Below are 20231 nucleotides of genomic sequence, written 5' to 3'. Positions count from 1 at the left end.
GTCCATTCCACAGCTGCCCACTTGGGCCACAGCTATTCCCTTGGGGATGTGCCAACCAATACTTCCTTTATAGACAGTTGAACTGTAAAGGGGTTAGGTTTTGCCAGACATCAATAAATGCTTGTCAACTAACTTTCAACACCAGTGTAGAACAATGGTTCTCAAAAGTTAGAGCGCATCAGAATCTTGTTAAAATAGATTGCTGTGTCCCAGCCCAAAAATTTGCATTTTTAACAAATTCCCAGTTAATGAAGTATACGTTGAGAACTCTGTACAGTAATTGATATGTTAGCCCGCTAATTCCCCAACATCAGAAGCTGTCACACTCCACTGACAGGGAAGGAGACAGAATAATGCTTTAAATCAGTGGTTCTGAAGGTGGTCCCCACTCACCCACTGTGTCAGAAACCCTGCAGGTGGAGCCTATCTATCTTGTCTTTTAATAGGTTTTCCAAGTGATACTGAAGCACGCTAAAGTTTGAGAACCACTGCTCTACAAATCAAAGTATTTTGCAAATCCCAGCCCTTTACAGTAGGAGGAATGGAGCTATACCATATTTTTCCCACTTTTGGGAACCTAGGCTCTGGAGCCAGATAATTCTAAATTCAAATCTAGACTCAGAATGAAGTTTAACTTAATCTCCATGAATTCCAGATTCTCACCGGCAAGATAGCTTTCCTTGCTATAACCTTTCCAGGAAGTAACCTGTAATTATTAATCCCTAACTGGACTTCAAGAAACCTAGCTGGAAGTCATCAGAGATGTGAATAGATTTATATCACCTATTTGTGTGGGCTTAACTATTGTGAGCCCCATGGCAAGTCCAGGACATGTAGTCATTTTCAACCGGGCTGAAGCACAAACTTCAAAGAAGCACTGTGTATGGGAGAGGGAGAGGGAGAGGGAGAGGGAGAGGGAGAGGGAGAGGGAGAGGGAGAGGGAGAGGGAGAGGGAGAGGGAGAGGGAGAGGGAGAGGGAGAGGGAGAGGGAGAGGGAGAGGGAGAGGGAGAGGAGAGGGAGAGGAGAGGGAGAGGGAGAGGGAGAGGGAGAGGGAGAGAGGGAGAGGGAGAGGGAGAGGGAGAGGAGAGGAGAGGGAGAGGGAGAGGGAGAGGGAGAGGGAGAGGGAGAGGGAGAGGGAGAGGGAGAGGGAGAGGGAGAGGGAGAGGGAGAGGGAGAGGGAGAGGAGAGGGAGAGGAGAGGGAGAGGGGAGGAGAGGAGAGGGAGAGGGAGAGGAGAGGGAGAGGGAGAGGGAGAGGGAGAGGGAGAGGGAGAGGGAGAGGGAGAGGGAGAGGGAGAGGGAGAGGAGAGGGAGAGGGAGAGGGAGAGGGAGAGGGAGAGGGAGAGGGAGAGGGAGAGGGAGAGGGAGAGGGAGAGGGAGAGGGAGAGGGAGAGGGAGAGGAGAGGGAGAGGAGAGGGAGAGGGAGAGGGAGAGGGAGAGGGAGAGGGAGAGGGGAGAGGGAGAGGGAGAGGGAGAGGGAGAGGGGAGAGGGAGAGGGAGAGGGAGAGGGAGAGGGAGAGGGAGAGGGAGAGGGAGAGGGAGAGGGAGAGGGAGAGGGAGAGGGAGAGGGAGAGGGAGAGGGAGAGGGAGAGGGAGAGGGAGAGGAGAGGGAGAGGGAGAGGGAGAGGGAGAGGGAGAGGGAGAGGGAGAGGGAGAGGGAGAGGGAGAGGGAGAGGAGAGGGAGAGGGAGAGGGAGAGGGAGAGGGAGAGGGAGAGGGAGAGGAGAGGGAGAGGGAGAGGGAGAGGGAGAGGGAGAGGGAGAGGAGAGGGAGAGGGAGAGGGAACACGATGCACTACTGAGTAAGCAAGAGCAGCCACCCACCCAGCCGGCCTCCTTGTTCCCTGGCAGCCCATACAGAGAAGCATAAGAAGAGATACAACTTGGTCTCTTTCATAGAAAAAACAAATTAAGGCAGTTAACTTGTGTCAGAGTGTGCACAGCAACGCAAGACTCACCACAGAAATGTCATTGAGGAAGGGCCTGGCCCATAAACCCATTTCCATATTTGTAAATTTGGAATTCTTAAAGGCCTCGGTGGTGTTCCTTCTAAATGTCAAGTCTCTACTGTGCAAGGACGTTCACCACAATGTTCTTTTCATTGTAATCAGCACCCATGTCAAAATGCAAAACATTTCCAGAACCCCTACTTTCCCTCACATCACAATATTACTTATAATATAAAAAAAGTAGAGGGCCGGCCCGGTGGCTCAGGCGGTTGCAGCTCCATGCTCCTGGCTCCAAAGGCTGCCAGTTCGGTTCCCACATGGGCCAGTGGGCTCTCGACCACAAGGTTGCCAGTTCGATTCCCCGACTCCCTCAAGGGATGGTGGGCTCTGCCCCCTGCAACTAAGATTGAACACGGCACCTTGAGCTGAGCTGCCACTGAGCTCCCGGATGGCTCAGTTGGTTGGAGTGCATGCTCTCAACCACAAGGTTGCCGGTTCGACTCCCGCAAGGGATGGTGGGCTGTGCCCCCTGCAGCTGGCAACGGCAATTGGACCTGGAGCTGAGCTGCGCCCGACACAGCTAAGACTGAAAGGACAACAACTTGAAGCTGAACGGCACCCTCCACAACTAAGATTGAAAGGACAACAACTTGACTTGGAAAACAGGCCTAGAAGTACACACTGTTCCCCAATAAAGTCCTGTTCCCCTTCCCCAATAAAAAAATCTTAAAAAAAAAAAAGTAGAAATGGGCTGGCCCAGTGGCTCAGGAGCTCCTAATGCCGAGGTTGCCAGTCCCATTCCTACATGGGCCAGTGAGCTGCACCCTCTACAGGTAAGACTGTGAACAATGGCTCTCCCTGGAGCTGGGCTGCCCTGAGCAGCCCGAGGTTGGCGCCGGCTGCTCTGTGCTGCCAGGAGCGGCCGGTGACAGCGTGAGTGGCCGGCAGCCGGCGTGAGCGGCCGTGGACTGCTGTGCGCTGCCATGGGCTACTGTGCTGCCGGGGGCTACCGTGAGCGGCCGACTGACAACCAGCGGCCGACTGACAACTGGCGACCGACTGCCTCAGCCGGGGGAGCGCAGGGCTCATACCAGCATGGACCTGGGAACTGTGTCCTACACAACTAGACTGAGAAACAACGGCTTGAACCGGAGTGGGAGCGGGGCAGGCAGAAGAAGAGGGGGAAAAAAAGTAGAACTAACGTAAGCATCCAACCACAGAGGAAATGACCGAATAACTGAGGACATATATATAGGATGGGATATCAGAAATCAGGTTTAGATAAATATGTAACAACCTGGTAAAATACATTATAGTGTCAAGTAGGAATGAAAGTCAGGTTATAAAATGGTATGTATAATACAATCCCATGTTGTAAAAATGTTTATATTCTAAGTCAAACAACGGGAGTTAATCTGCTGGATAGAGTAGACGCATAGGTGATTTTTATTTCCTTCCTTATTTGTTTTCCGTATTTTCTACAATGAGCATGTCTCACCTATATAATCAGGAAAAATTTAAAACATTATTTTAAAAAGAAATATCTACCTTTCAGGGTTGGGTGTAGATTGAGAAAATTTATGCAAAGTCCTATCATGGGGCCTGGCACATACCGCGTTTCCCCAAAAATAAGACGTAGCTGGACCATCAGCTCTAATGTCTTTTGGAGCAAAAATTAATATAAGACCCTGTCTTATTTTAATATAAGACTGAGTCTATAATATAATATAATATACTACAATATCAGACCAGGTCTTATATTAATTTTTGCTCCAAAAGACGCATTAGAGCTGATGGTCCAGCTATGTCTTATTTTCGGGGAAACCAGTAGTAAGTAAGCACTGAGGAACTATTCGTTCCTGTTTCCTGTTCCTGGACTGTGGAGTTAGGATTTCTATACTGTGGGTAGGAGTTCACTTTCCAGGTTTGAACCTACACACTACCCATATAATCCAAAGTAAGGGCCACAGGAATAGCTTTTTTCAAAAAGACTCATTCACTAAATCATTCAAAAATGTAAAGGGGGGTGCGGGAAGGGCGAATTGGGTAAAGAAGATCAAATACGTGGTAACGAAAGGAAACTAGACTTTTGATGATGAGCGCACAATAGAGTATACAGATATTGAATTATAATGCTGTATAGATGAAATTTATGTAACATTATTAACCAATGTTACTTCAATAAAATTAATTTTAAAATGTACTCTAGGTTCTGGGGATACCAAGAATGAAAAGATGACATCTCTGTCTTCAGGTAGCTCTCTGACTAATAAGTGACACAGGTGTATTTACAACTATGATATGATGAAATAATGACTTTCAATAAGGATATATACAAAGTGCAATGGGAAGCCAAAGGAAGGCCTTTTACAGCACAGGTATGTTGTGAGTTGTAAAAGGAAGGAGATTAGTGGGAATAGCATACGCAAAGACAAAGAGCCACAAAGGAGTATAAAATTTTCCCAGAACTATAAGAGTTCAGTCTTGCTGGGACATAAAGAACAAGGGAAGAGGAATGGTGGGAAATGAGACAAGTAGATCACAAAAGATCGTGTCTGTCACACAAAGACCACTGAATTTTATTCATAGGGGAACCACCAAAAGAATCTTAGGCAGAGGACTGACTAGCAAAGATACCGGGAATCCTGAAAAACATCTGAATCCCCACTTACTTCCAGGGGAAAGGAAAAGGCCCCACCCTCTAGGTCTGTCCCCCCTGAAATAACATGAAGCAGTAAACAGAATCCTGCACCTGGTACACAGTGAATACTCAATAACAATCAGTTGAATATGAATTTGGATGTTCTGCATGAGGCAGTCTCTGCTAAGAGCAGAATTTTAGCAGCACGAGCACCTTTAGTTTGGTCCTGGGTGTGATAACAGGAACAGTTCCTTTGGAAAGGACTAGTGACAACTGAAAATTCTAGAATCTAACAACATGCAACAGGAGGGTGCCATATACTGTTTCGTTGTACTCCAGTGTACAAATCCCTCTCATGTTTTTCTTTCCATAGCTGGGATTTAAGTCCCAATAATGGGATAATATTACAGTGTTAGTCCACACAGTAACCTCTCTGGAATCCTGGATGACAGGTGCTTATGTGCACATATGGTAAACTGCAGGGAATTCATTAATGATTTTATTCCTGTTGTTTTACCCAATATCTCGTCTGCTTAATTCAAGTTAGTTAGATGGTTCTGCAGGTAAACACTACAGAAATAAAATACTACTGCATTTCTGCCTCCATTTACTGAATGCATGCAAAATGCTTTCAATAATCAGGAAGGCTGTGTTAGATATATTTTATTAGTGAAGACAATGAGGCTCAGAGAGGCAGCAACTTGCCCAAGGTCACTCTGATAGTAAGCTGCAAAGCAACAACTCAAATCCATTTTCGCTATGTTTTAACTATCTCAAAATTACAACAAAGTCTTCTCCAAAGCCAGGGTCTGAGACAAAACAAAATTGCTAGAATACAAAAATGATATTTTGGGGCTGGAAAGAAGATACTTTCTAAATTAAAAAATAAAAATCAAAAGAAGGGTGAAAAAGAGAAAATACATATGGGAAATGAAAAAAATATGGAGAAACCAGAAGCCAGTGTCAGCTAGGCCCTAGTCTGCAAGAAGGGATGGAGGAACCTGGGTCTGGGAGGTGGGCTGGAGTTCATTTTCAGCGAGCAAGGCGGGGAAAGTTTCTGTGGGAACCTAAAACAAAGCTGAGAAAGAAGCAAGTGAGCACCTGGCCACGGCACCCTGTGCCACCTGGCCTGCCTTCCTTACCTGCCGTGAAACCAGTCCTGGCACATGTCACACTCGATCATGAAGCGGGTCACATCGTAAGGCAGCCGGCAGAGGCAATACACCGGCACCGAGGCCATCTTCGCCTGGCCTTGAAGCGTTCTGCCGCGGATCAGTCTCAGAGCGTTACGAGGAGCGGGAGGCGGCAGCACGCGTCCTTTCTGGATGAAAGCTGGGCACAAACAACACTTTTTATAGTGAATCAGATCCCCCAGGGTACCAACCCACAGTTCACAAATGGGGAGTTACCACGGCCGTGATGCAACACAGCTGGTGCGACTGTAGGGGGCAATCGGAGAAAGTCCACCCGCCTCCAGAATTGCTTTAACAAATAAAGAACGAAGCTCTGCCGTCGAGGCTTTCCCCACACACACACACCTTCCTTGGCCCCCAGAGTCAGTGAGAACTTCTTTCCGGGCTTCAGGGAAATATCTGACGCCTTTAAGGAAGCTTTTTAAATCCCTCACTGCACCCTCTCTTTGCTAGAAACCTTGCTTCTCAGGGCGCTCTCTATTATGACACCAGCCCTAGCCTCAAGAATGAGACTGGGGGAGCTCAGCAAAAGCCCCTTTCTCTCCCCCCAAATAGAAGCAACTGGAGAGAGACGAGGGATCCCTAGATGTGGGCTCGGATTACTCGCAAATTACCTCGGTGCCTTCACGAACAAGGCAGAGGCGCCCAACTCAAATCACAGTTGTAGCGTCGTGTTCTGAGAACTCTCCCAATCATTCTACCCCAGAGCAGGCGGGAGCGTCATCATCCCCAACAACTGAAATAAATCTCAACTGCAAAACTCACCAGCTCGTCCTCTACTTCAAACATGACCGGGTTCTCATCGCACCCCTGAAACTAAAAAGGATCGCTACAAAACCCCTAAACTGACTACAATTTCCTTACACTCCCGCAACTGAGGATTTGTTTTCTTCCCTCCGCTCGGAAACGGGCATCTCCTCCCAAACCCCTCAAACTGACGAGGACTCCCCTGTTCCCCCAAACTGAACGGGATCTCCTCGTACATCTCGAAACTGACAGGAATAGTCTCGCAGCCCCGAAACTTACGAGAATCTCTTCACGCTTCCCAAACTGACAGGAACCTCCTCACGCCCCCAAACCGACAAGAATGTCTTCGGTCCTCGGCCCTAGGGGGATCTCCGCATCCGCAAAGCTGCAGGGATTCCTCCCGCCCGCGGAGCTCAGTCCGACCGACGCGCCGGCGGCCGGGCTCGCTGAGGAGCGGCTCGGCGCCTCCCTCAACGGAGGCTCGGCCGGCAGTTCTGGCCCCACCGGCGGCGCGCGCCGAATTCTGGGATCGTCACGGCAACGCCGCGACCCTAGCTTGCCGGCCCCTCCGACCACCCGCTGGGTCGTGCGGCCCTGGCCGCCAGGCTGTGCTTCCGGGCAGCTTTCTTCACAGCTCTGCCCCGGGCCGGCCGTTAGGGCCTACTAGAGACCGTGGCTCAGGCCTAGTCCGGCGGTTGTCCGGAGACTGGGCGAGCGTCGTTGTCGCTGGGCCGGCAAGAGCTAGCCGCGAGCAAACCAACGAGGATGGAGACGAACCGACGGCCAGATCGGAGAAAAATGGCCCGGAAAGTCGCCGGGAGAAGCCCGGTAGCGGTGGTAGGCAATTCGGAGTAGTCAATAAAGTTTATTCAAAACAACGAGGAAGTTGAGGCGGAGAGGGGAGGAGAAATATGGGGTAAACAGCTACCATATTGAGAGTGGCGGAGCTGCATCGAGGAGGCTACCCGACCGCCATCTTATGAGGGCTAGCCCAGTCAAGGCCCCGCGGCAGAGGCGGGGAAGGGAGCGTCTGCCGGCTCCCGCGGACGTCATAGGGCGGGGCACCGCCTTGAGACAGCGGGGCGGGACTAGGCTACCTTTGGAGCAGCTCGTCTACTCTAGGTGCCCAATGGACGCTGAGTACCTTGAGCCCAGAGGAAGGGGAGCCGCCATCTTAGACGAGGCGGTCACTTGGCTCCATTTTGAGTGGGGCCAGAACCTTCCCACCCTTCCCCCTCCTCCAGGCAAGCAGGGAGTTAAGCCCTACCACCACCACCACTACCACACACTCCTCCCAGCCTCTCCTCCTGTTAGACGAGGTGAAACGCTGTGACTGCAAACTGCAAAATGAAGAGGTGGCGGTGGGCATGGGCTCCGGCCAGGGCAGAGGCGGAGTATTCACTGCGGCTCCCGTTCAGTGAGCTCCTTTGCGGGCTAAGCTCTTTCAAAGGGTCCCTGAGTCGCGTATTCTTCATCCTGTAAGGAAAGCTCTATTATCCCCAAAAGAAGGACACGGGCATAGGGACGACTGGCATTTTAGAGCCAGGAAGTTGAATCTTACACCCTCTCCCACACCCGCGTTCTGTCCTTGGTCCCTCGTTCCTCCGTAAAGCTTCTGTCAGTTTCCTCGGAACTCTCTTATCTGACCCTGCTACTTCAGTTCAGTTCAGATACAGGTCAAAGATTTCCCTGCACATATCCCCCGATTTTCTGACTCCAGCCTGAGAGGGGTGGGAGAAGAGGTTGAGTGAAGGGAACTTTGCACACCTGCTTCAAGATGGCGCTGGTTTTCTCAGGCATTTTAGAATATTCTCTAGGAATGCTCTTACTATCTCATTTTCTTAAAGGGTCCTACCGCTTTAAAAAAGAAGATGGGTGTTTTGCACACCAGTTTCCTAAGTGATGGTGGTTTAGGCCCCGGGGATACAATGATAGAAAGAGGGACTTTGCGATGAGAAATTGCCAGCCAGTGCATCAGACAAGCTTGCAAGTCAACAATTGGAATACAACGTCCAGTAAGCACACAGATACCTTTTGCAAAATAAGGCTAAGAAAGTGCCTCAGCAGCTGCTGTTGCTGTCAAGGAAGATTTCAGGGAGACTTGGAGGATACATAAAAGTTCACTAACTGTAGATAAAAGGATCAACATGTACAAATGCATGGATGGAGGCACATGGGAACATATTTGCAAAAAGAATTTGAATATCAGATTTGATCCTGTAAGCAATAACAAGAAAGAGCAAGAGCAGCTGAGTCACATTTGTGTCTTAGAGGAAAATCCAGGTTTAGTGGAACCTGAAGCTTATACAGTTTACGAGGTGGGACTTCTTTATGAAAAGAATATAGAGTTGTGAATACAAAATTAGGTTCAAAGGTAGACGGTAAGAGTATTTCTAGAAGCAATTCCTATACCTGGGTAATACTGTGTTTCCCAGAATATAAGACCGGGTCTTATATTAATTTCTGCTTCAAAAGACACATTAGGGCATTTTTTCAGGGGATGTCATTTTTTCATGTACAGCAATCTACATTTATTCAAATACAGTCATGTCATCTTCTGGAACATCGTCATAACGTACTAAATGTGTCTGGCTGACGATCTTAACTGGGACTTACATTCGGGGAAACATGGTAGCTACAAAAAGAAGTGATATAGATCACATAGATGTCCCACTGAACCCAAACTAAATGTATCCCCCAAATCAACTTCCATTTAGCTGGATTTCAAATATGTCTGAGGCAGCTCCAACACCACCTCATTACAAGAGAAAATGTGACCAAGGAAACTCAGTGGGAAGGGACAACAGTTTTAACCAATTGTGGTTTAAATATATTTTACAAACTATAAAACATGACCATGTGACCATATGGCAAGTGATGGGCCCTGCAGCTTAAACTTTCTTAGCTTCACAAGGAGGCAGGAGGGTGCTCACTTTGACAGCACATACATTAAAATTGGAAAGACAGAAGACTAGCATGCCCCCTGCACAAAGATGACATGCAAATTCTTGAAATTGTCAAAAAAAAAAAAAAGGCAAGAGGGAAGAGGCTGTTGCAATTAGTCATGAAAAAAAAAAAAAAAAAAAAGATGAAGCCTGAGTCAAGATAGTAGCAGCAGGGGTAGAAAAGGATTAGATTAAGTGGGATATTTCGGAGTTTGAATAGGCAGGGCTTGGGGACTAATTGAAAAGGGTGGGTGAACGAATGAAAGGAGTGTGGGTTCATCTCTGGGTTGGATGTCAGAGTGGATAGTAGTGCCATTGACTGAGCCAGGGTACAGAGGAAAAGGTTTGGTAGGGAAGAAGAGACTAAGTTCAGTTTGGATTATGTTGAGTTAGGGTGTGTGTGGAACAGTAACTCACCCAACAATTCTTTGTTGAGCATCTACTATGCACCAGGCAGGGTGCTAGGTGCTGAGGATGTAGCAGTAACACAGATAAGGTCCTGACCTTCATGAAGCTGACATTCTACTGGGGGAGCAGTCAGTAAACACATATAGTTTCATTCACATATTTATTGAGCACCTATTATATACTGGGCACTGTTCTAGACACTAGGGATTCAAGAGTAAACAAAACAAAAGTTCCCTGCCTTCCTGTGATTCACATTCCAGTGAGGCAGACGATAAAGTGAACCACATAAGAGGATTCAGATTGCACTGAGCTCTATGAGGAAAATAAAACAAGTTATGAGATAAAGATTGGGGTGGAAGATAGTCTGTTTTAGGTAGGGTAGTTAAGGAAGGCCTCTTGAAGAAGGTAACATGAGCTGAGACCTGAATAACAAGAGCTGGCCTGGAACAGGGCAGAAGGAATAAAAAGTGCAAATGCCCTATTATGGTGGGGCCAGTTCAGGGCACCCTCTCCGTAACACCTCCTAGGCATTTATGATGGACGGGGTGGAGGACAGGTGGGGAGTGGGGTGGGTTCTCCAGACTTGAATAAGAGACGGTGTGTGTATCCTTGAGGAGGATACGCACAATCTAATGAGAGAGGCAAGGTTCTGTACACAATAACATGGCTGAGAAAGGACAAACTCTAAGTGCTTCCTAGAGGTTTAAGCAACATGTGTGGGAACAAAGGGAGCCACAATTAATTCAAACTTGTTCAGTGGGTGTGTCAGGACAGGCTCCACAGGAGGTGGCATTTAACCCTAGAAGTTCCTCCCCAGTGTTCTTGGGAGGTGGGGTGGGGGTACTATAGGATAATGGGAAAGGCAAAGCTGTCAGGGGGCTGAATCGAGGCAGTTAGGTTTGCTGACAGAAGAGCTCTTGGCACTGCTGTGGATGGGAGGCTGCCCTGGAAATGTGCATGTCTCTCACATCGTCAGCGCATGATCTGAACTGGCTGCCACAGTACGAGGCTGCCCTGAAAACCTTCCCCCCATCCCACCTCTGCTTAACAGTTGTAAACATTTTTTTTTCATAATAGGAGCAGGTTGTGAAAGACTTTTGCTACTCAAAAAATACTCCTTCCAGTTTCTGGTTGTGAGATCTTGTAGGGAATGTGTTTATAAGTTTCACTTTTTTTTTTTTTTTTTTTAAGGAGGGCACAGCTCACAGTGGCCCATGCGGGATCGAACCAGCAACCCTGGTGTTATTAGCATCACACTCTAACTAACTGAACTAACCGGCCACCCCCAAAACATTTATTTATTTATTTATTTCCCCCCTTCTTCTGCCTCCCCCGCCCCCACTCCAGTTCAAGCCGCTGTTTCTCAGTCTAGTTGTGTAGGACACAGCTCCCGGGACCATGCTGGTATTACGAGCCTTGTGCTTCTCCTGGCTGAGGCAGTCGGTCACCGGTCGTAGGTCAGCCGCTCACGGCAGCTCACGCCGGCTGCGAGCCACTCACGCCGGCTGCCGGTCACTCACACTGGCCACCGGCCGCTCCTGGCAGCACACAGCAGCCCGCGGCAGCTCACACCGGCTGCTCTGGGCAGCCCAGCTCCAGGGAGAGCCATTGTTCACAATCTTAGCTGTAGAGGGTGCAGCTCAGTGGCCAATGTGGGAATCAAACTGGCGACGTCGGCGTTAGGAGCACAGTGCTCCTACCATTAAATTAAAAACATTTATTTTTAATTATACAGGCATACCTACTGTAAACATTCAAACAGGCGGAAAATCTCTGCTGACCGCCACTCAATACTTGCTTACCTTCCTAGAGGGAACTTCAGCGGGCTCTTTTCCAATTCATCTCTCTGCGTGTATGTACATATAACTGTGGAGTTGAAAAATGAGGTCTAAGGTGGACTATAAAATACATGAGGAAAAAAGGGGAAAATGGGAAAACATTACATGATGAATAGGCTTGCTCCAAAACAGACTTGAAAGTACAGGGACAGGGAAAACAAAAGACAAAATGACAAATAACATTATCTGAGAATTTACTATGTGCTAAGCACTGTTCTAAGCTCTTTACATGCATGAACTCACTCAATCCTGACAGCAACACTATGAGTTAGGTACCAGTACTATCCCCATTTTATGAATAGGGAAGCTGAGTTAGACTTTAAATCACTTGCTCAAGGTCACATAGGTAGTATGTATCCAAGCTGGAGTTCCTGGTGATACAGGTCACCACTCCACTATACCACTGGTGTGGATTTAACAGCAGCTGGTGTGTCTCTAAGATCCATGTAATGGAGGAAGGTAATCAACGGTTCTTTGCATAATTTGAATCACAGAAGCAAAACAGGATTTACACTCACATGGAATAAAAACTAGCAGAATGATCCCCCAGGTGCCAAACTAGCTAACACCAACACACTTCTTGAGGGCCAGCTTTAGGGGTGTGCCACATGTGCAGAGCTCTGCTCCCAGGAGGGGCTTCAAGCCTGCACAAAGAGTAACTCTGCCCTGAGCCCTGGGATGAGGACTGCTAGCACGTAGGCAGCAAGCTTTGCCAGTAAATTACTACACAGTAAAAGCGGACCCATGGACATTGCAGTGAAGTACACCAAGGGGTTATTAGAATTTTATTTTTAATTTTTATTGGGAAATATTGGGGAACAGTGTGTTTCTCCAGGGCCCATCAGCTCCAAGTCGTTGTCCTTCAGTCTAGTTGTGGAGGGCGCAGCTCAGCTCCAAGTCCAATTGCCGTTTTCAATCTTTAGTTGCAGGGGGCCCAACCCACCATCCCATGTGGGAATTGAACCAACAACCTTGTTGTGGAGACCTCGCACTCTAACCAACTGAGCCATCCGGCCGTCCCTCCGAAAGCTCAGCAGCAGCTCGTCGTTGTCTTCAATCTAGTTGTGGAGGGCGCAGCTCACTTGCCCATGTGGGAATCGAACTGGCAACCCTGTTGTTCAGAGCTCGCGCTCTAACCAACTGAGCCATCCGGCGGCCCCTAGAATTTTTTGAAGACTTTTAGAATCTCTGGTTTTGAAAACTGGTGCAACATTGCAAAGCAAATATTGGAGGCTCAGATGTGGAAATTAGATTTAAAGATCATCACATTAGACACATTAGATGAAAGCTTTGGATGAACCAATTATTAATGAGAAAGACAATTTAAAAGTGTTTTCCTTGTAGTTGAAGATACAGTGGTGCAATGCATAAACAGGCATTTTGAATTATAAATAAATCATGAAGCCATTTTTTATTTCTTTTATGACCTTGTCTTAGACTGTTCAAGCTGCTAAAACAAAAACACCATAGACTGGGTGGCTAATAAACAAAAATTTATTTTTTCCAGTTCTGGAGACTGGGAAGTCCAAGATCAAGGTGCTGGTAGATTCCGTGTCTGATTAGAACCCACTTTCTGGTTTATAAATGGCCATGTTCTTGCTGTGTGATGGAAGGAGTGAAGGAGCTCTTTGAGGTCTCTTTCATAAAGGCACTAATCACATTCGTGACAGATCCACCCTCAAGACCTAATCACCTCCCAAAGGCCCCACCTCCTAATACCATCACATTGGGGATAAGGATTTCAACATATGAACTGGGGGAAGTAGGGGAACAGAAACATTCAGTCTATACCAGACCTTCACAAGTTATAAGAAATGTCAGAGGAAACATTAAATGCCATTGTATAAATTCATATTTAAAATTAGATTCAGACTTACACAAAACTGATTTGTATGAAGAGTTAAATTGTTCTAAAAAATTGTTCCACAAGAATTATCAGCTCTAGATACATTAAAATTAATATTTTGAAGTAATTTATCAGATATCTATCCCAATGTTGTCACAGCCAATAATAGTTGCATCAGCAGGAAGAACCTTCTCAAAATGAAAAGTTATATTATTTGCCACCTTGTGATTGATTTTGCTTTGTTATGTTGGTTGAAAATGAAGTTGCTAAAAACATAAATTTTGGTGACCAAATAATTGAATTTGCAGAAAAGCAAGCCAGAAAAACCTTATCATCAATCAAGATAACACATTAGTAACATGTTACAGTGGTACCTCGGTTTTCTAATGTAATCCATTCCGGAAGATCTTTCAAGTTCTGAAACGTTCGAAAACCGAGGTGCAGTTTCCCCATAGAAAGTAATGCAAAATGGATTAATCCGTTCCAGACCTTTAAAATCAACCCCTAACACTGCAAATTTAGCATGAATTTTACTATCTAATGATACCATAGATTCATAAGTTTTACGGCGTTCGTAAACTGAAATGTTCATCAATGGAGACGTTCGAAAACCGAGGTACCACTGCATTATTATATAAATTATGGTAACAAAAATATTGTTCTGCACTTTGTAAGTTTATGTTGTTATTCATGTAGCACTATTATCCCTATAATGTTTCATAAGTAATAAAGTATTTTTAAAAGAAAAAAAATTATATTTTAGTACCTTTAATTGCACTTCCCGCCTCTCCCCTGGTTTTTCAACTAGGAAACCTCCATTTTCATTTTGCATTGGCCCCACAAATTATGTAGCAGGCTCCCACTACTGCTGGATGGTAATTGTGAGGTGATTTGAGGGGAACATAGCCATTCAAGTAGCCTCTCTGCTGTAACCAAACTCCTTTCCACTGGGAGTGGGGAGTGAGGGTGGGTAGAAAGAGCTCGACAACACAGAAACATGAAGGTTACTGTGGATATTTATCATTTTCACGTGAATAGGATCATACATACTGTCCATATTGTTTGGCCAATTGCTTTCTTCACTTGACAATGTCTTGGAGATCTTTCTACCAAAAAAAAAAAAATCAACCTTGTTCTTTTTAAAATTCTTGTTCAGGGAATTCCATAATTCAGATGGGTCTTGAATTATTTCTCCATTCTCCTAATGGATATTTAAAGTGGCTTTATTTTTCACTAATACAGAGCTGCAGTGAACATACCTGTAGGGACTTCTGTATTTCTCTAAGTGGACACTCAGAAATGGGTTGCGGGGTCAAGGGGTATGGATATTTTCAATGTTTAACACATACTGCCAAATTGCCTTTCAAAAGCGCTATGCCGATTTTCACTCCCATCAGCAGTGTATCTTCACATTTCCTGACTCTGACCTTTAAATTGTTTACCAGCCTGATAGATGGGGGAAAAAAAGGTAACTCATGTTTGTTTAATTTGTACTCTCCCCATCACTAGTGAAGTTGAGCATCTTTTCATGTTTACTGGCCCATCCTCTGCGAACTGTTTGTAACCTCTGCCTAGTCTTTCTTACAAGCTTATTGAGCTGTAGGAGTCATTTATATTTCTGATTATTACCCCTTGTCTATTATGTTGCTAATATTTTCCCACAGTATGTAATGTGTATGGTTTGTGTTATCATACAAAAGTTTTAAATGTTTGTATAGTCATTTGATAAATTTATATCAATCTTTTTTTCTGTGGCTTTTTTTTTCAACTTTTATTTATTTGTGTTTTGCCAGGACCCATCAGCTCCAAGTCAAGTAGTGGTTTCAATCTAGTTGTGGAGGGCGCAGCTCACAATGGCCCATGTGGGAATCGAACTGGCAACCTTGTTGTTAAGAGCACTGCGCTCTAACCAACTGAGCTAACCAGCTGCCCCCCTTCTGTGGCTTTTCCATTTTATTGTTTTAGAAAACCTTCCTTATCCAAGGCAACAACCATATTATCCGTTTTCTCATTGTGTTATAGTGCTTTACATTTAGGTTTTAATCTGCCTTAAACTCACTTCCTTCTCAAAACCTTTGCATTTCTCCTATGTGGTACTCTCTTCCCCCAGGACTTCCTATGGCTGACACCTTCAGGGCTCAACTCAAATATAGCTTTATCCAAGGGGCCTTGCCTGACCACCCTAACTAAATCAACCTTCATTAAGATGTGCCCTATTTCATTACCTTGATTTATTTTCTTCATAGATCTTCTCTCTCTAAAATGATCTAAATTTATTTGTTCATAGTATGTCTTTCCTTAGTGTAAAGTTCACGAGAGTAGGAACTTTGTTTCGTTCCCAGCTTCTGGAAAATTTGTAGAGTTTATTCTGGTGAATTTGATATGGTGTAGGGATAATTTTACTTTTTCCCAAAAGGATAGATGATTGTCTCAACACCAGGACTCCTTTTTCTAAAGGAGAATTATTTCAGTCATCCTGTTTTCCTACTCCTACTTAATATTGAGTGAATCGAGGATGGTTATGATTATTATTCAGTCCAGTGGTTCTCAACCCTGGTGGTATACCAGAATCACACTTGAACATTTTTTTAACATTTAGATACAGAGTATATATTAGTTTCCTAGGGCTGCTGCAAGGAGGTACCACAAACTGGGTGGCTTAAAACAACAGAAATTTATTGTTCTGGAGGCTAAGTCTGGAACCAAGGTGTTGGCCGGGCCGTGCTCTCTTTGGAAGGCCTAGTAGAACATCCTTCCTTGTCTCTTTCTAGTTTCCAGTGGTTGCTATCCTTGACATCCCTTGGCTTGTAGACTTATCACTTTGCCTCTATCATCACATGGTGTTCTCCCTGTGTAGTTGAAGTTCCCTCTTCTTCTAAGGGAACCCAATCATTGGATTAATGTAGTATGACCTTATTTTAACATGATTAGATATACAAAGACCGTATTTCCAAACAAGGTCACAACCACAGGTTCTGGGTGGACATGAATTTGGGGGGCAACACTATTTTGCTTCACTAGGTCTGAAGTAGAGGCCCAGCATCCTTATTTTTTAAAAGCTTTATACACTTGACAAATGATATCAATGTTCACCTGGAAAGGTAAGCATGGAAGAGTAACTAGAACGTTTCTAAAAAAAGAAAGTGATAGAAAACTAGTTCTGTCAGATATTAAAAATAGTACAAAACTAAAATTATTAAAAGTTTAGTACAAGAAAAGAATTAGACCAATGGAACAAACAGATTCTGTAAGTAGAACCAAATACATAAAGGAATTTAATTTATTATAAAGGTGGTAATGGAAAACAGTGGGGAAAACAGGGCTTATTTCATAAACGGTACTTAGACAACTGGCTCTTTAGTGGTGAGTGGGGGGTATCCTTACCTCACTCCTTATACCAAAATATAATTCTTAATAGATCATAAGTGGAAAGGGAAAAAATTGAAAACATAATTCTAGAAGAAAATATGAACATACTTATTTGTAGTCTAGGAATAGGGAAGGCCCTTTTAAAGCAGAATCTTAAACCCAGATGCCAGTAAATAAAATTATTGTTGAATTTTGACGCACAAAAGTTAAAAGCTTTGTGAACCAAAAATACCATAAATAAAGTCAAAAGATCAACAAAAGTGGGAAAACATATTTGCAACATATATGACAAAGGGCTAGTTTCTTTAATTTACAATTAGTTGAAAAGAATCAATATAAAAAAGGCAAAACCCGGGGCCGCGAGCTCGGTGGAGAACCAAGATCTCCGTCTGCTTTGCGGACGCAGCTGGCAGTGGGGCTGTCTCCGGAAGGCGGACGGGCGAACGCCCAGTGCCGGCACTCGGACTCCTGCTCCTTGCCTGCCGCGCTGGTCTGCGTCCGTGACATCCTTACTCGGGACTCAGTGACCGTTTTTAAATCACAAGGGCGTGGGTCAGCCTCCCCTAGGACTTCATGTCTGTATATTTCCCCATTCACTGCCCTGACTATCTGAGATCGGCCGAGATGACTGAGGTGATGATGAGCACCCCATCCATGGAAGAGATTGGCCTCAACCCCCGAAAGGATGGCCTTTCCTATCAGATCTTTCCCGACCCGTCAGATTTCGACCGTTGCTGCAAACTGAAGGACCGTCTGCCCTCTATAGTGGTGGAGCCCACAGAGGGGGAGGTGGAGAGTGGGGAGCTCCGATGGCCCCCCGAGGAGTTCCTGGTCCAGGAGGATGAGCAGGACAACTGTGAAGAGACAGCGCCAGAGAACAAGGAGCAGTAGAGTCCTCGCTGACGCCTGGCAGGTCACAGCAGACAGCATTTGTACCTGAACTGTGTTCTTTCCCATTGTGATGGAAGAAGAGAGTGAGCCACAAGCGTTCTGAAATGTCAGACAATGGCTTTCGTTTTTGCACCTGCAAATCACTGAGTTGGTCTTCTTTTCTTTTCTTTTCTTGAACTGTGTTGGGCTGTGGAGCCCTCTGGGACACTTTGCAAGGCCTTCTGAGAAAGGAAGCTGCTTCGAGCAGGGGTGGGGGGTGGGAAACTGTGCGTCTTTGAGATCATTATCTGAACTCAAGCAACTCGAGGCCGTGGTGGGATTCCAGTGGGCTCTGGGGGTGGGGGGGCGGGGGGAATGTGCATGGCGAACAAGGAACATTTGAGGTAAGAACACAAACATGAGATGAAAGAGAAAATACACGTTTTAAAGAAAACATTGAGCAGAGAAGTACAGCCAGGAAGTACTGCTCAGTGAGCATTCACTCTGGCTGCTGGGGCGTCAGACAACAAAATCTTCATCTCTCTCCCGGGCTTCCCCCACCACTAGCCTTTGCTTTTATTCCAGGTGTGTTGTCTGTTTCAGGGGACGCGGGTAAAGCAGTGCAGTAGAAGCTCACTGCCTGCAAAGCCAGCTGGAGGAGATGCTCGGGAAAGGAAAAGGCCTCCCATTCCTTTTCCACGGACCCTCTGCTCTCGGCTCTAGCAGGTTCACATACCAGCGGTAATCTGGAGATTTTCTTTTAAGAGGCAGGGCTTTTGAGCTTCTTTCCCCTGATTTATCCTTTTTGCCCCCTAGCCCTTTTGAGAGTAGTGAGAATACTTCCTGCCCTTGTTGGAGGACCGAGGTGGACGCTTGGACATGAAGGTTCCTTCCCAATTGTTCCTCCCAGACTTGCTTTCTGTCTTAGCAGAGCTGGCAGGCAATCCTCGGCTGGCCCTTCCTTCTCCTTCCCACCCCTCGCCCCCCACCCCCAGGCACAGCCATCAGGAAAAGGTGGCTCCCAGCCATGCAGTGGGTTCCAGCCAGCCCGACCAGCCACAGTACCCGCTCCCATGGGGGCTCTTGGCCTGTTTTTCTGGTGAGAGCTGAGTGGAGACCAGAGGAAGCTTTTTCTGTTTCTTGTGGGGAGGTGAGCTTTACTGCAGGTCCCAAGAGCTGGCAAAGCCTGGGAATTGTTAGACGAGGGTGAGGAGGCTCGCGTGCAGCAGCCTGGGGATCAAGTTTAAAACTGAAGGGCGAGGAGTGACGTCATAGGAATGGCGGCAGCAGGGCGCACTTTCTGAGTTCTCCTCCAGATCTTGTTGCAAACGGGAACTATAACCCATCGAGGAAATTTTCGCTCACCACACAATATAGTGGAGAGATTCGTGGATTGCTTGAAGCTAAGAAATTCTTGGGGGTAAGCTAACTGGACGGAGCAAGGAGAGGAGGAGGAGAAGCGGCGTGGGAGCGCCCGGCCGGCAGCGGCGGGAGAGCCCAGCCCCCAGCGGAGCCTCAGCTGGCGGGGGCGAGGACCGAAAACCACGGAGCCGGGCAGGCGCGGGATCCCAGGCGGAGCGGAGAGCGCAGAGACCGGGGGTAGGCCCTTTCCCTGCTCCCACGGCTGATTTCTCCCGCCGGGAAGGCGGCGCGCCCTGCGGCGGTCGGGGGCGCAGTCCCCATACCTGGGCCCCTCCCCCCCGCCCTGCTCCCCCAGTCCTACCCCGCCCTTCCAGAGACTGGGACTGGAAACCGCGGTGCAGCCCCGCTGTGCCGGGCGCGCACAGGGGCCCAGGCGGAGCGGAGAGCGCAGAGACCCGGAGGCGGCTCTTTCCCTGCGTCCTGCGGCTGATTTCTCCAGCCGGGAAGGCGGCGCGCCCTGCGGCGGACGGGGGGCGCAGTCTCCATACCTAGGCCCCTCCCCCGCCCCCTCTTCCAATCTTACCCCGCCCTTCCAGAGACTTAAACCGGCCCCTGAACCGAGAAGTGGTATCTAACGCTCACGCTTTGGGAAGCCTGACGGGCAGCCCTGACCCAGGCAGACTGGGCAGTGTGCGTGATTTTGGCTGCGCTAGGAGAGAAGAGACGCCTCCACCCCCAGCCACCACCTTTTCTGGCCTGCGGGAAGAGGGCGACGCACGGCTGGGCTGGGAGAGTGAAGACCCCTCCATCTCCAGCCCCCACCCTTCCTGGCTTGCCTAGGGTGGGGTGGGTGCAGCGGCCGAGACACACCCGGAGATCAGCAGTGAGGCAGGCGCAGCTCTGGGCTTTCAGCAGATCAGAAATCTCCTGCCCGCACTCACACACACACACTGAAGAGGTGCCTTAAGACTCAAGAGTTTTGGTCACATATCTGGTGGTGCCACTCTCAGTGTGCATTTGTGCAGGCAAGGGCAGAAACTGCACTGATATTGTAAAAACTATCATC

The 20231-nt window shown here is 47.2% G+C and overlaps 2 protein-coding genes and 1 non-coding gene across 5 annotated transcripts in view; 2 read left to right on the top strand and 1 right to left on the bottom strand.

Moving 5' to 3' along the window:
- Positions 1 to 6944, bottom strand: part of PHF8 (PHD finger protein 8) — a 124841-nt gene extending 117897 nt beyond the window's left edge. For all 3 annotated transcript variants that reach the window (XM_033113100.1, XM_033113109.1, XM_033113117.1), the window contains exons 1-2: positions 6807 to 6944; positions 5730 to 5919 (exon numbers count right to left, since the gene is read on the bottom strand). In XM_033113100.1, the coding sequence (XP_032968991.1) occupies positions 5730 to 5827 (98 nt within the window). In that variant the 5' untranslated portion in view covers positions 5828 to 5919; positions 6807 to 6944. The remainder of the gene's footprint in view (positions 1 to 5729; positions 5920 to 6806) is intronic.
- Positions 6945 to 9452: 2508 nt separating this feature from the next.
- LOC117030355 (U6 spliceosomal RNA) lies at positions 9453 to 9555 on the top strand. Its single transcript, XR_004424371.1, has one exon. It is a non-coding gene; the product is annotated as a U6 spliceosomal RNA (small nuclear RNA).
- A 7750-nt stretch (positions 9556 to 17305) lies between these two features.
- On the top strand, positions 17306 to 19057 carry LOC117028993 (protein LBH). The gene has a single exon (XM_033117944.1). It carries the CDS (start codon positions 17507 to 17509, stop codon positions 17822 to 17824), a length of 318 nt encoding a protein of 105 aa, XP_032973835.1. The 5' UTR covers positions 17306 to 17506; the 3' UTR covers positions 17825 to 19057.
- The last annotated feature ends 1174 nt before the right edge of the window (positions 19058 to 20231 follow it).

The sequence above is a fragment of the Rhinolophus ferrumequinum genome, chromosome X, assembly GCF_004115265.2.
Source record: "Rhinolophus ferrumequinum isolate MPI-CBG mRhiFer1 chromosome X, mRhiFer1_v1.p, whole genome shotgun sequence".
Lineage (NCBI taxonomy): Eukaryota > Metazoa > Chordata > Mammalia > Chiroptera > Rhinolophidae > Rhinolophus > Rhinolophus ferrumequinum.
Note: the sequence above shows the minus strand (reverse complement) of the source record. Positions and strands in the feature narration are given on the sequence as shown.